Here is a 15,679-nt window from a genome sequence, read left to right on the forward strand (position 1 = left end):
TGCTTTGCTCAGTTCTTGTCAAGGGACTTGCCCTGGTGGGCGTTTTGCTTGTGGGATGAAATGCTTCCTAACTGAATGCTCTCTGCGTTCTGCTCCAGCCACATCAACAGGAAGACACAGTATGAGAACCCAGTTCTAGAAGCCAAACGGAAGAAGCAGCTGGAGCAGCAGCAGCAGCAGCAGCAGCAGCAGCAGCAGCAGCAGCCAGAAGGTTGGCTTTCCCTTGATCTGTGGGCCGAGAGCTCCGGGCGAAGCCTGGGCGCTGACACCCCCGTGTGGTCAGAATTGGCCTCAAGGATCACTTCCTGTCTTGCGGAGAACTTGATGTCCGGGGGGCGGGGTGGGATGCAAACCTTCTGCTAGAGTCCACCACCCGGGTACCCAGACAGTTCTAAAGTGGCGAGCCCCACTTAAAGGCACCCCATCTCCACCTTCATTTAGAAAGGGATTGCCATTCGATTGGAGAGCTTTCTGACGGTGAAAGAATTCCCTTGCCCCAGTAGCTTTTGCACAGCAACTGGTGTCTAAATCCCAACCGCTTTTCACATTTTAAAGGGGAGGTACAGGGTGTGAAACTAACTTTTATTTTTAGGAGCATTACATGTGAGACTCAGAAAAGGCTGACAATTTTGAGTGCTTTTAAAAAATCCCAAGTTAACTCATGCTCTTTGCAAAAATATGAACAATTCAGAAGTGGAGAACATTTAAGTCATCCCTGCTGGTTCCCGTCCCTTTCTCAGCAGTAAACACTGCAGAAATTTCCTGGGGATGTACAAATAAGCGTATTTTAACAGAAACCAGATTATAATTTATATATTAATACATTATGTATTTATATGCATTAGTTTTGTGACTTGTTTTTCTCACTAAAATTTATTTCTTGCACATATTTCAAAGCTGCTTAGTATAGGATTACCTATATATATATATTTGTTTACATTCTTTTTTATTGAAGTATAGTCAGTTTATAAGATTGTATAAATTTCTATTATACAGCCTAATGTTTCAGTCATGCATTTACATACATATATTCACTTTCACATTCTTTTTTATTATAGGTTATTACAAGATATTGGATATAGTTCCCTGTGCTATACAATAGAAATTTGTTGTTTACCTATTTTGTATATAATAGTATCTTCAAATCTCAAACTCCCAATTTATCCTTACCCACCCCTTTTACTCCCTGAGATCCACCTTATAATTTTAATGACTGTAAAATATTCCAGTTTATGAATCTCTCCACTTCATTTAGCTGTCTATTTATTAATAGAGGCTTAGATTTTTTTCCTCATTTTTCATTGCAGTCTTTAAAAATAGAAGGCTTAAATAGTAGGCTTAGTACCCCCTCAATATAATATGTGAATATCAAATACATGGCTATCAAATATAACACTTATTATCATATAGACTATAACGAATATAGACCATAGCTTGAAAGTTGGCAAACTTTTTCTATAAATGACCAGATAATAAATATTTTAGGCTTTGCTGTTCATACAGTCTCTATTAAAAACTACTCATCTCTGCCCTTATAGTGTGACACCGGTTATTGTATGTAAACAAATGGATGTGGCTGTGTTCCAATAAAATGTTATGTACGAACACAGAAATTTGAACCTCGTGTACTTTTCATGTGTTTCAGAGTATTCTGCTTTAAAAAATTTTTTGACTATTTAAAAATGTAAAAACCATTCTTGACTTGCAAGCTCTGTAAAAGTAGGCATTGGGGCCAATCTGACAAGCCACAGTTTGCCAGCTACTTCCACAGACAATATTTTAGAGGGAGTGTGTACGTATGTGTCTACGTGTGTGTGAGTACTCTCCTATTGAAAACTTCTCCTTCCTTCCTGAATCTCTTTCTATGTAAAAAAAAAAAAAAAAAAATTTTTTTTTAGTATTTTTTCTGCGTTTGGGAAATCGGAATGGAAAGTTGAAATATGAGTATAAAATTGAGTGTATATACACGGTTGATTATGTTACCTTAGCTGGAAAGTGACTTTGGGGTAAATCTCAAGGATCGCTCACAGTGAGTTACTTCTGGGCGTCCAGAGTAAGACTACAGTTAGGACTCTGGAGTTTTGGTAAGGGGGCCCATTTGGGTTTAGAAGATGATAAGAGATAACACATTAGCAAACTGCTGAAATCCGCCTTCACTGCCACAGACAAGCAGGCTTCAGCAGCCCAGCTAAGGGCTCAGTTGCGTTAGAGAAATTTCTCCCATATTGGGTCAGCTTGACTTTATATCTTTCCTGATATTTTTCACTTGGACTTACTGTGGACTTTCCAGCCAGAGAGAACTGGAGATTTTATTGGTTGTCTTATAGTATTTCTTTACTCAAAGGTCTTAGCAGAAACACACAGAAACAGAGGCACATACGTAAACATACATACAGACGGAGGGACCTTGATCTCCTTAACATAAAATGGGGTCAAATACCAATTTCTTTTCAGTCTAAGCTCTCTGCTCTTGGTTTTATGGGTCTGAGTAGTTTTATGACTAACTTTTATAATTAAGAAGAAAGGGACCCCTCAGTAAGTTGACCAGCGATGTGAAGAAAAAACCGGAAACTGTTTCTGCTCTTCCTTGTAGAATGGACAGAAGACCATACATCGCTCGTGCCTCCTGTTATTCCAAACCACCCCCCGAGCAATCCGGAGCCGGCCAGAGAAGCTCCACTTCAGGGTAAAGTATTTTTATAATTGCATCATAGTTTGGCTCAGATCTTTAATTTTTCTTAAAAGAAACTTTGAAGAAGTGGTGTCTTGTAACTCCCAAGTCATTCCAAAGAATTGTTCCCAAAACAGTTCTTTGTGGTGGGGGCTTGTCCTGTGTATATTGTAGGAACTGTAGCAGCATTTCTTGGCCTCTACCCACTAGGTCCCAGCAGAACCCCTCCCCCTTGTTGTGACAAACAAAAATGTCCCCAGATATTGCCAAATGCCCCTGGGGGACAAAATCATCTTAGAGTTGTGAACCATTGATTTTGAGACCACAGGTATTCAATACTGTGTTAAATAAGATACGTTGAAAACTCAGCACTAGGTATTTTAAGATTCTAGTCAACATATTTACTTATAACTAAGGTTTTCCTGTAAATGGAAAATGGCTTGACATTATTCTGTTTAAAATTCTGACCTCCTCTACTTACTTGCTGCGGTTTATGCATGTTTTGCAACGTTTCATTGGATCTCCCTTATTTACATTCACAAATAGTATGTGCCCCTACAGAGGTTCATTTTCGAAAATTGGAAGTTCCAGAATCTTGCTGCTTTCAGGCCTCATTACTCTCAAGTGATAGAAAAGATTTTGGGGGCTCTTCTAGTTTTTTTCTTTAAAAAAAAAAAAAAAAGAACAAGCATCCTATCTGATAGTATTGGGGAATTTATAGTACAGAACCATTAAAAAAAACCCTGTAAAATTCATCTCCCTCCTCTCTGCATTTTTTTTTTAAGGAATACAATTGTATTAGATGTAAAAACATTGGTAGAACAACTTTTCCCCCTAATTTCTATTCCTCCATTACAGTTTTCATAAGAAAGAAATTGTTTCCCTGTTAGCTGACATTGTCATGAGATTGGTATTAATTTACGCAAATTTACGTATTTATTGTGATAATGGTTTTAGTAAAGATAGGATATAGTAGATAATAATAACATATGAATTAATATCAACATGATTGTGGCCTCCTCTGTAGTTTGTAAACATAAAATTCCTTCCGCAGCATCATGTTGTCTTATTTCCCTGTCTCATGGTAAGTTAGCTACACTAGCTTTTCAGTTCCTTGAATGAGTGAAACTATGGACCACATCAAAGCCTTTGCATATGCTGTTCCCTGTTTGTGGGTGTCCTTTCCTCCCACCCCTTGCTTTGCTAACTTGCACTCATCTAAGATTTCTGCTCGGAGTCTCCTGTTGTGTTGACTCTTCCCATCTTATACTTCTCATTTGTAGAATTTAACAGTTTATAACTAGTGTTCATTTGTGTTCAGTTATTCTAACAACATTTTCCTCTTTGGATGTTAAATTGCATGGAAATGGGAGAGAGTGTATTTTTTTTTCCACTGTGAGATACCCTGAACTAGGCCTAATCCCCTCTGCTAAAATTTATTTTTTCATGAAACGACATGTGTCACACGTGGTAACCAGCCTAACTTCCTTAAAGAATTGTTTGAGAGTAAATAAATCAGAACTTTCAAGTTTCAGGCTCTGGGTGCCAAGTGCTAATGCACCAACTGAGCTAAGAGTTCAGATGGTGTTTAGATTACTCTCTCTTTTGTAGACATTTTTTTTTCTTTTATCTTTTTTCTTCTTTAGTCCTTTTGGGTCCCCTAGTGGTTTGGGGTTTGGGAGAGGCTCACTGAACTCTCTCAGGGAACTAGTCATTATTCTTTTTAATTTTTTTTAAGTTTATTTTTAATTCTTTGTTGTTGTTGTTGTTGAGAGGAGGGAGGTAATTAGGTTTATTTATTCATTCATTCATTCATTCATTCATTTATTATTTTTTAATGAGAGTACCAGGGATTGAACCCAGGACCTCATGCATGCTAAGCACACACTCTTAACACTGAGCTGCACCCTCCCCGCAGTCATTATTCTTAAAACCCTTGTACTGTATGGCCTCTGTATTGATGTCTTTCAAATATAGTCATAATCTTTGCAATGTAATCGATGCTAAAGAAGCCAGTTTAAATCCGTACCCTTTGACTCCAAGGTGCAATTGTGAGCAACATGAACTTGGACTTTGCCATCATGGGTTACAACCCTGGGTTCCCTGCCTGTTGGTTATATATTGTGATCTAGCTTCCTGATAGTACCCTCAGGAAGACACTATATAACTGGGTTAAGTTGTTTGGTATTAATTTTGCTAAGTTCACTGCTCAACTAAACTTTCCTCTGTTCAGAAGTAGACTTCTCAGCCCAGCAAATGATAATTCTAAAGAGATTTGCTCTTGGGAACTCTCTCCAGCTCCCAGCTTATATTTAGAGATTTTTGTAGCCACCCCTTCACCCCACCCACGTCACAAAATAATAACTTCCATTTATTGGGCTCTTTTTATGCACCAGGCACCTCCCTGGGCACATTACCTATGTTACCTGTCGCAGTTCTTCCTTACAATATCATGTAAATAGTGAGGTTGGTACCATCATGACCTTCACTTAGACATCCAGCACTCAAGCAGAGAGAGGTTTAGTAACCTGATGGCCACACAGCCAGGAAGTAGTAAAGCACAGATTTGAATCCTAGGTGTCAATAGGAACAATTGAACTTCCGGCTAAAAATTTTTTGTAGTTGTTTCGTGTTTCGTGGGATACCTCATTGCATAGTCTAAATCTGTGCCATCCAGTCCGGATGCCACTGGCTACTTGTACCATTTAAATTCAGGTTAATTACAATTTTAAAAAAATTTAAAATTCAGTTCCTCAGCTCCGCTAGGAACTGAGCGGGCTCAACAGCTGCATTTGACTCGCGGGTGCCATATTGGACGGCACAGACATAGCTCATTTCCTGCGTCACGGCAAGTGCCACTGCACAGCACTGGTCACAGGGTTGTTCAAGAGTAGATTTTTGGGTCAAGACTCAGAAGATCTTGATTCACTGAGTCCAGGGTAGGCCCTTGAAAGGAGCACGTTTTTAAAAAGTTATTTTCACATATAACCAGATCTTACAACCGGCGACTAGTCAACAGACTGGGATCTCTTAGAAAATTACGTGTGCCCCAGGGCTGCAGCAGAGAGCTCCAGACTGCACCGCTCTTGGGTAGGAAAGTGCTTCGTCTCCAAAGCTACGTTAACTGATGACCTGCTCATACATAATACGTAATAAAACGTGCATAAATGTGAAACCCTCTGATCAGCCCTCCCTAGATAAGTGTTGAAAAAAGGAAGTCAGCGGTGTAATTTCTAAGTCCTCTTCATGTCTCTTTTAAGATGAAAACATTCTGAGCTCAGGATATGCTAATGGAGTTTTAAAAAATTCATTCAGATAAAATGCCAGGCACATTTTTATATTTTCGAACTTGGCTTATAATCAGGGGGAGAAGTGTAGACACCCAACTACCTCTTGCCGCTTTCTCAAAGACACGTTAAATCTCGTTTCTTTATGCTGTTGTTGATGCATTTACCACAAATTTTTGGAGCACAGAAAATGAAACACACCGTGTTCTGCACACTGGGTACCCAAGCAGAAGTCCTCCTGGAGTTTCTATTGCAGTGTGTGTGTATGTGCACATGCATTGCCCGTCACACAAGAGATTGGAGAGAGAGAGAGACAAAACAGCCAGCCAATAAGTTAGATGTATACCACGTGGGATGGTAATAAATGCGAAGGACACAAATAAGGCAGGTCAGGGGATTGTGACTGTTGGAGGAAGTACTACAGGTTTTAGGAAGGTGGACAGTGAGAGCCTCACTGGGAACGTGATGGCTGTTGATGTCTTTGCGGAAGCGAAATGTGTTTCCCTTCAAGTTCTCCCTAGTAGCCTCTGTCTCAAGAATGTTGGCTATTCACATACGCCCCAAAGTAAAATTTGGGGACTATCTCAATGGTCCTCAGTATTCCATCTGGTTGTTGCCATGGCAACGGTCTCCCTACAAGCCCTGACTGCACTTGGCATCACCTCCCAGATGCCCCAGCAGACACCTTTGCGTGGGGCGAATCCCACTGGGTCCCGCCTTTCTTTAGCCTTGGTGACGGGGCTGTAGCTTGTCACGATTCCAAGCAGCCTTGGGATTGCTCTAGAGAGAAGGAGGCTAGTGGGCAAACCTACGACTCGAGGCAATTTAAAAGAGCCTTCTTAAGAGCCAGAGTGTGCAATTAAAAATTGTATGTGTGCCCAGAGACCTTTTGAAAAAGGCCTGTTAGATAGAGCTCACCAAAAATAACTTTCCTTCCTGGGCGCCAGCCTCCTGGTGCAGGGGTATATGGAGACATGGAGAATTTTGCTCCTTTTTTTTTTTTTTTTTTTAAAATACCGTTTTCGATAGAAAAGAAATAGGGCAGGTGGGGAAGTGGTGGCAAGGACAAGAGACAGGAAGTAGAATTAGGGGAGCTGAAAGAGTCTGAGTATAGAATAACGTTCACGACTTGGGATAATCAGAGAGATTCCACGGAGCTTCTCAATTACAGAGAAATGTCCAAACTGAAAATAAAATCTTTGGCTTATGTTATTTGCAGAATGTTATTTGCAAACGTTATCAAGTAAACGCAATCAAGTAAATGCAATAAATTTGGGTAGCATGTTTGGAAGGTATTTAACTCTGTATCTGTTCATTTATTTTTAAATCAGACAACTGAATCTGGAGCTGTAGGGCTCTTGCTAGTCCCTTAGTTTAGGTTTTTTTTCTTTTTCTTTTTCCTTAAATATGCGAAGTTGTGTGCCCTATACTTTTTTTAAACTTTAACAGTGGACATAGCTAGGCTATTTTACAAATTATTAAAAGATGCAGATGAATAGGAAAAATCAGTTAGTTTAGAATTCACAGTAAAGTTATGACGATTTTAATTTTTTAAAATAGTGATTCTCCACTTTTACTGAGTTATTCTTTGTGATCATACTGTGTTTTCTAGTATTACCTATTTATTTGCAGAGTGAGTTGTCTGATTGAAAGCTAAAGTTTTTGCTTAATTGGTTTTATAAGTAGAAGCCTAGTCTAAGGCAACATATTGGAAGCCATACTGGAAAATATAAACCATAACAAAACAAGGGACACAAAACAAAGACCCACATCATATTTTGTGCAGGACCTCATGGCAGCTCAATTGCTGTCAAACTACATGAACCAAAACCAAGGAATTGTATCAGACGATGGGCACTAACTTAATCCTTCTCTTGTATTTTCTTTTGGGTCTTCATGTTGACACGCAATGCACCCTATCCCCTTCCTTAAACAAAGGGACCCAGGAAACACCCTTATTACTGAAATCGAGAGAGATCTTTCCTAAGACGCCTTTGTGCCCAAATGCCCAAGCTCAGGACCTTGGAGAGTTATCTCTTACGTCGTATCATTTCTCATTTAATTCACTTTTTCACTCATGGTGATATTGCTTATATGTTTCTGGTTTTAATCCAGGCAAACCCTTTTTTACACGAAACCCTTCTGAGTTGAAAGGCAAGTTCATTCACACAAAGCTGCGGAAAAGCAGTCGTGGCTTTGGCTTCACGGTCGTTGGAGGGGATGAACCTGATGAGTTCCTGCAGATCAAGAGCTTGGTCCTAGATGGTCCCGCCGCACTGGACGGCAAGATGGAAACAGGTGCGAGACGCCACGTGGTCCTGAGTGGTCAGACTTCTCCCTGGCACATGAGCAAGACCAAACAACATCATGAATTCAAGAGTTTGTAAATGTCCTTTAAAAAGTTTGTGAATGAGCAGGGTACCTCCATGGCATAAATGCATTCCCTGGGTTGGATGAAAAGCTTTGAAGCTGCTCTAACATTTCAGGAAATTGTTAGGGTTGTATTGAATATAGTAAAGCAGTAATTTACTAAAAATGTAGATCCATTTGAATAAATGAATTCTAAACTTGGTTTTCTGCAGTGAGAATTTTTTGTGAGAGAGAGCTCCAGTGTTCTTTCAGTGACCATTATATTCTCATTAGCAGGGAAGACACTAGATGCTACAAAAATGCCTTATTAGCATAAAATAAGTAACGGAATCAGTCTCCTTGTGCCTTATGGTACCACCCCCAAATCCAATTTCTGTTCAGCATCCTATTGATCGGATTTTATATTATAAAATTGGTAAAACTTTTCTGGGTACTGTCTTGTTTTTTTTTTAACCTCTAACTCTTTTGCAGGAGATGTAATTGTCAGTGTGAACGACACTTGTGTTTTGGGACACACGCACGCACAAGTTGTGAAAATCTTCCAGTCCATCCCCATCGGTGCCAGCGTGGACCTTGAACTCTGCCGAGGTTACCCGTTGCCTTTTGACCCAGATGACCCCAACACAAGTTTAGTCACCTCGGTGGCCATTTTGGATAAAGAACCAATTATTGTGAATGGGCAAGAGACCTATGATTCGCCAGCTAGTCACAGTAGTAAAACAGGCAAAGTCAACGGCATGAAGGATGCCAGGCCAAGCAGCCCCACGGATGCGGCTTCAAATGGTTCCCATGGTTACCCCAATGACACTGTCTCTTTGGCTTCCTCCATAGCCACTCAGCCGGAACTCATAACTGTTCATATAGTCAAAGGGCCAATGGGCTTTGGTTTTACTATCGCAGACAGTCCTGGGGGTGGCGGCCAAAGAGTGAAACAGATTGTTGACAGTCCAAGATGCCGAGGCCTGAAAGAAGGGGATCTTATAGTGGAAGTTAATAAGAAGAACGTGCAGGCTCTGACTCACAACCAGGTCGTGGATATGCTGATCGAATGTCCAAAGGGAAGTGAGGTCACATTATTGGTGCAGCGAGGAGGTATGTAGATTTATTTTCTTTGATTTTGTTTTAACCCTAAAGTCACTGTTTAACTTACTGACCATCTGGTTATTTGGGGCTTTTTAAATTTGGGGCTTACTCCTTTAAGATCATTTTTTTAAAAATACTTGGAAATGTATTCAGAATGCCTTCTGATTTCTCCAAATGCTAGTCTGTTTAGGATAAAGGTTGTGTTTATGCATGATGTGTTTTTATAAACGGACATGTGTAGCTAGAGTGATACCTTTACGTGTAAATCAGATTGTGCCTTTTAAAAACCATTAAGATTGGAAAACTTTTATTCCTTAAGTCTCCTGAACCTAGCCTGCACTGGGTGCGTGCAGAATGTGGCTCTCAGCCTTTCTCCCAACCTCATCTCTCACTCCTCAACCCCCCTCACTATGCTTGGCCACCTGGCTTCTTTTCTGTAGTGCCTTCAGTGCTCCATGCCCTTTCTGCCTCAGGGCCTTTGCACTTCCTGTTCCCGCTGCTCAGAAGGCTCTTTTCCCAACTCTTGACTAGGACAGCTCAGTCTTACTCAAGTCTCCTCCTGAGAGAGGGTTTCTCTGATCACTTATCTAAATTAGCCCCCAGAACCCCCATGTAATCTCTACATTTCTTCATAGGTTTTATCACAATCATTGTTTTGTATATTTATTTATTTTTCTCTGTTGCTCTCCCTTTTTCATTACAATGTAAGATCCATTAAGCCAGGGCCCATGTCTGCATGTTGACAGCTGTATCCCCAGCATTTAACAGGGTACCTGACTCCTGCTAGGTATTCATGAATGAATGGGGGATGAATGAGTGAATGCATGAATGAATAGGTATGTGATTATTTATACTTGGCAGGCCCAGCAGCTCCACCAGTCATATTAAAAATATCTCGTCATACCCATACCCATGTTTTAATTAAGTAGTTAAGGACCTCTCAGAACTGGGGTATTCTAAATCTTGAGATAGTTGGCTTTCTTTTTTCCCTTGCCTTCATCCCCCCTCCACCTTCACACCCATGCCGCACCTGAACTCCCAGGGCCTCACACTGAGAAATATTTCCCACATGTTGAAATGTCTTGCTCCTGGGTCTGTATTCGTGACTAATCTTGATTGATCACCTCACACTGGGGCTGAGATTGGTCAATCCCCTGATCCTTGCCAACATGATGTGTTTCATGCACAGTGTATTTTGACCCTTTGAAAAGAGATCAGGAACCAGACTTCTCTTTCTTCTTGGTTTCACTGTGACAGAAAAGCTTGTTCATGTCACGGCTTAGGTCCTCATGAGGCTGTGTGTTCTCTGATCAGAATGATTGGGGTTGTTGGAAGGAAATCCAAGATTCCGAACTGTCTGTGTGAATCAAAATGCTCAGTCCAGCCTTCTTGAAAGGGTGTAGAAGCCATTTGAAGATTTTATATTTTAAAAGTTATTTCTACTCATAAAATTTTCTACTCATAAAATTTAGAATATAAGTCTCTTCTTGTACCTAGATCACTTGACTGCGCAGGTAATTGTGTTTTAAATGGTGACTAGTGACTGAGATGTAGTAGGAAGTGACTTGATGTTAACAATGAGGGGGGAGGAGGAGGAGGAGGTGAAGGAGGGGCAGGATGATGATACCTGGCACTTACAGACAAGTTAGTGGTTCAACTCACTTTCAAACTTACACACGCCTCTCATGTTATTTCTATCACATCCCTGAAAGATAGGAAGGTCCCAACCAACAGCAGAATTGGGAAGTTCACCTGGATTCTTTGGTTTCCAGTCCAGTGCCCTGCCCCACTTAAGTCTGAATACCACTGATTTTTGCATAATGGCTGGTTTCATCGGCCAGCAACTTGGGACTTTTAAATAGCTCTTGGTACATCGGGGCATCTGTGATTCAGCCGCTGCTCCTTTGACACCACAAATCATCCTGCTCTCCTTCCTCATTTATTTGCTTCTTTGTTTCTTTTGTCACTGTGATGAGTTTTTCTTTTCCACTCATTTCACTTTTAAGGAGACCAAAAAGCACAGTCTCATTATTATCTCCTAACTTACAGTAGCTCCTGGAACCATATTGTAATGAATTTGCCCAGACTCGCAAACAGCTCGTTATAAAAACATACACCTTGATTTCAAATGTGTTTACATTCTCTCTTCTTAATTCTTAAGACTTTCTTTTGGGTAATGCCATTATGTTTTATAACATTCAAATAATAAGGGAAGATTCAGAATATATTGTAACATTAGTCAACATCTACAGGGTTTATTCCAAAAGCTGAGTAATTTTAAATCAGTGTAACATCAGAAGCCCTTAAAATACACCATATGCCTTGTGTTTGATTTATGTATCAGATAGAAAGTTTGTACAATCTGTACTTGGCAGGCCAGCACCAGCTACTATTAATCTTTCTAGAAAGCATATAAATATATTTGTTTCTGCCATATATCAGTTGTTTGAATCGGGGCTGGCATTTTAATCATTCTTCCTCTATGAGGGAGTGTAAATGAGAAAGTTTGATGATCAGCAAGGATGCAGCTAGCTTAAATGAGAAACTAAATGGCCACTTCACTGATTCTGTCTAATGAATCTCATTTCTGTCATAACTCCTGGTAAACAGATGGATAAACTCATTAAATCCACACCATTCTTGATTCTCAGAAATTCACATCTCAAGGATAGGTGTTTCTCTGTTTTAAAGAACTAGCCTTTTCTACTTTGGGGCAGAACTAGCTATGTTGGTATTTTGGTTTTCACTCTTAATCTCCCTGGCTCATTTTTGATACTGGTTCTTGTCATGATCAGGTGCATTTTGGTTTTAGCTTTTTTCTTTTTTCTTTTTTGTGTCTTCTTTTCGCCAACGTGGGAACAAGCAGAACTTGAAATATCATTTGTAAATTTCTGGAGACAGTTTCTTAGGTCAGGCTCAGAGTTTGCTGGGGGTGTCCATCCACATGTCTCTTCTCTATAAACGTGTCCCTGCCTGCTGATGTCAGTCAAGTTCTTTAAAGGGCAGCGCCTTCTTCCTGTGCCTGGCTCCCCATCTTCCCACAGTGAGTTCGTTCCTCCTTCTCCCTCTGCTGTCCAGTGAGGAGAATGCCTTTTATTTTTCTGAATTTTTCACTTAGCATTTGCATGCAGACAACTCGTTACCTGATACCAGTGTGAGTCTAGAGGCTTTTTCAGGTATTTGGAAAATCACACTAGAAGGTGATTACTGTTTTTTTGTGCAGTTTTTTTAATTTACAAAAGATAAAGAATTTGTCACATAAAGGTTTTGGGTTTTTTTTTTTTTTTTAGCTTACAAATGGATTATATTATTTGTAGCATAAACTACCTGTGCCCCACTGTGCAAAATATTTTGTATGTTTGGCTAATTTATACCTGTTAGGAGGTGAGATACTCTTGAAGATCTAATTTGGAGCTAAGTCAGAATCCTCAGCTTTAGAGAAGATTTGGAATACTTTATGAGAGTGGAGAACATATGTTTTACTTTTGAGAGAAAATAGATATTGAAGAAGAAGTTGAATTGGGGGTTTCAGAAGCCCATCTCTAGTTCAAACTCTGGCCATAACTCCTCTCTACCTCTAACTCGGTTACTACTCCTGCCATGAGACTCATTTCTTTTTTTTTTTTTTTTTAATTCAAATATAGTTGATTTACAATGTTGTGTTAGTTTCTGGTGCATGACATAATGAACTAAATATAGAGTTATCATATGATTCAGCAACCGCTCTCCTGGGCATATATCTGGAGATACTTCATTTCTAGAAATGATAGATCATTTCTTTATTCCCCCCCCGAAAAAAGAATGTTTTGAGCCAGATCATCTTTAGGGTGACCTCTTCTAGCTCTAATGTTATGCAGAGAATGACCTCATTGATGTGTAGAGGGAAGAACACCAGCTTCAGGAATCAGAGGATGCAAATTTAAATTCCAAGCTCCTGCCTTTGCTGCCTGCATGACGTCAAGCAAGTCATCTGGGAAAATGAGAATACTATTACTTATTTGCATGTGCGTGATAGAGATGAAATAAGGTAGCATTTGTGCCAATTCCTGACCTAAAAGCAGTCGCATGATAAATCAGTGTTTTACTGATAATGCCTAATATCAGAAGCCACTGGGTGTGGTGGCTTTTTATTTAAAAAAAAAAAAAAAGGAAAAAAGACTGCAGTCCGTACCTACAGAATCTTAATCTTAATATCCAGGCACCTGTATTTTTTAGAAGTTCCACTGGCGGTTCTGATGTAAAACCAGAATTGCAACCAATATTAGACTGCTACCCTCTTGGTCCCTTCTCGTATGAGCCTGTGGCATATAACTTGGGAGTGAAATACAGTTTCTGAAACTAAACAGTTGTTTTCATTTCTTTTTTTTTTTTTTCTTGAGGGAGGAGGTATTAGGTTTATTCATTTATTTATTTTTAGAGGAGGAACTGGGGATTGAACCCAGAACCCCCTGCATGCTAAGCATGCACTCTACCGCTTGAGCTATACCCTCCCCCCTTCATTTCTAAGTAATACTCTTTCAAAGTCTGCTTTATAAGCAACAGACTTCTCCATCTTCCCTAAGGTCCATTTCAGCTCCCAAATTTGACATTTTTCTACTTCAGAGGGGAAGAGAAGGGAGGACTTGGTCTCAGAGAGGCTACTTTTAAAGATGACCTCCCAGTGGCTTTTGCTGACCACAACAGAGTGAGAAGTGATGTTTTGTACATGGAGCGCTTTTGTCTGGGCACTGAGTGCCGTTAGGATTTGAATATAAAGGAATGAAATGTTAGGATTCCTGGAGGGCAGGACTATATCCAACTTTGACTTTTGTATCCTTGGCACGTCAGGGAGAACCTATAAGGTCTTAGTAAATACTAGCCAAAGAAATCAGGCTTGCTCCACAAGTCCCAGTAGAAAATTAATTATATAGCTTTATAGGCACTCTTTATAAGTAGAAAACTAGTAAAGACATGTTAAAAGACAAAAATGAAATAGGAAAATGGTGGCAGTGATAGTGAATGATATGTTACTACTGTCATGGATTGAGTACTTACTGCGTACCAGGATTGTTACCATGATACATGCAATACACACACACACACACAAATAAACATCCCAACATCCTACTGTTGTGACCACACTGGAACTTGCATCCATTTACAACGGGATTCTCAGTAGGACCCTCTGGGAAATGAGGGCAGCAGTGGGTGGGGGGAAAAACAATGAAAGAACTGCTTTTATTTTAGGTGTTTAGACTCCACAGCTAAATTTGCTTAGTAGAAAGCAAAAGGGGAGATTTCCGGTTTAGTTGGGAAAGCATGTATAAGACTCCTCCCTGCTTAAAGCATTTGTAATAAAAAACCATAAACACTTCCACAGTGCGCCAGGCATAGTTGATCCTAAACATTCTCCATCATAATGCAGGAGTCCTCTGAGGTTGGTAAAACCTTGCCTGCATGTTAGGGAGGCCCAGAGAGGTTCAGTGATTCACCAGAACCACACAGCCCATTTGTGGCAAGCTAGGACTTGAACACAGGGATTTCAGTTGCAGAGACTGATCGCTTAACCACTATGCTAAGCAGCCATTTGACTTTAGACAAGAAACTCCAATACCATAACTGTTGAGGAGTATATCTTATACATAAAGGAATGAATAAGGTCTGAAGTCCATGGCAAATTAATGCCACTTAATTTTCATTCACAATTACTGATGATATTTAGTTCATTAAATCGTCATCGATCCACAGAGGGAAAGCAGCATCTAATCTCATCATCTAAGCGCATGATTAGCACTCAATTGTCTTTGTGTGTGTTTTTCCCCTTCTGAAACGATGCAAAACCATCATAATTAAAACCGCAGTGAGCTGGGGGCCGGGAGAGTTAAACCCGGGCGATCAGGCACCTCTCTTCTCTCTGCCCTCTGGTCACAGACTGGAGAATGAATTGCAAATTGCACCACTTAAGTGTTTGACTGCCAGAATCTCTCAAATTGAGCTGCAGGGCCTCAGAAAGGAGAATTCTGGCTGCTGGCAGAGTGGTCGCCTCGTCCTGGTGGATTGTGTGTATTCACAGCAGTGGCACTGTCGGCTCTCCCGCCTCCCTCTTCCTCCCACCTCATCCCCAGCCTCTGCCATCCATCATGCGACACCTGGCCTCACCGCGGCCTTGCGACAGGTCTCACGCTTCTTCCTGTCCATTCTCCAGCTACGGAGATTTAAAGTCCATTGGATCAAGTCACTCCTCGTGTCAGGATGGCTTCCCATCATTCAGCGTAAACTCCCAAGTCCT

At 40.4% G+C, this 15,679-nt stretch overlaps 1 protein-coding gene across 1 annotated transcript in view; it reads left to right on the forward strand.

Moving 5' to 3' along the window:
• MAGI1 (membrane associated guanylate kinase, WW and PDZ domain containing 1) overlaps nt 1-15,679 on the forward strand; it is a 578,793-nt gene that overhangs the window by 498,433 nt on the left and 64,681 nt on the right. Inside the window, 4 exon segments of the mRNA XM_032458123.1 lie at nt 99-211; nt 2,594-2,686; nt 8,074-8,256; nt 8,800-9,420. Of these exon segments, the coding sequence (XP_032314014.1) occupies nt 99-211; nt 2,594-2,686; nt 8,074-8,256; nt 8,800-9,420 (1,010 nt within the window).

The sequence above is a fragment of the Camelus ferus genome, chromosome 17 (genome assembly GCF_009834535.1).
Source record: "Camelus ferus isolate YT-003-E chromosome 17, BCGSAC_Cfer_1.0, whole genome shotgun sequence".
Lineage (NCBI taxonomy): Eukaryota > Metazoa > Chordata > Mammalia > Artiodactyla > Camelidae > Camelus > Camelus ferus.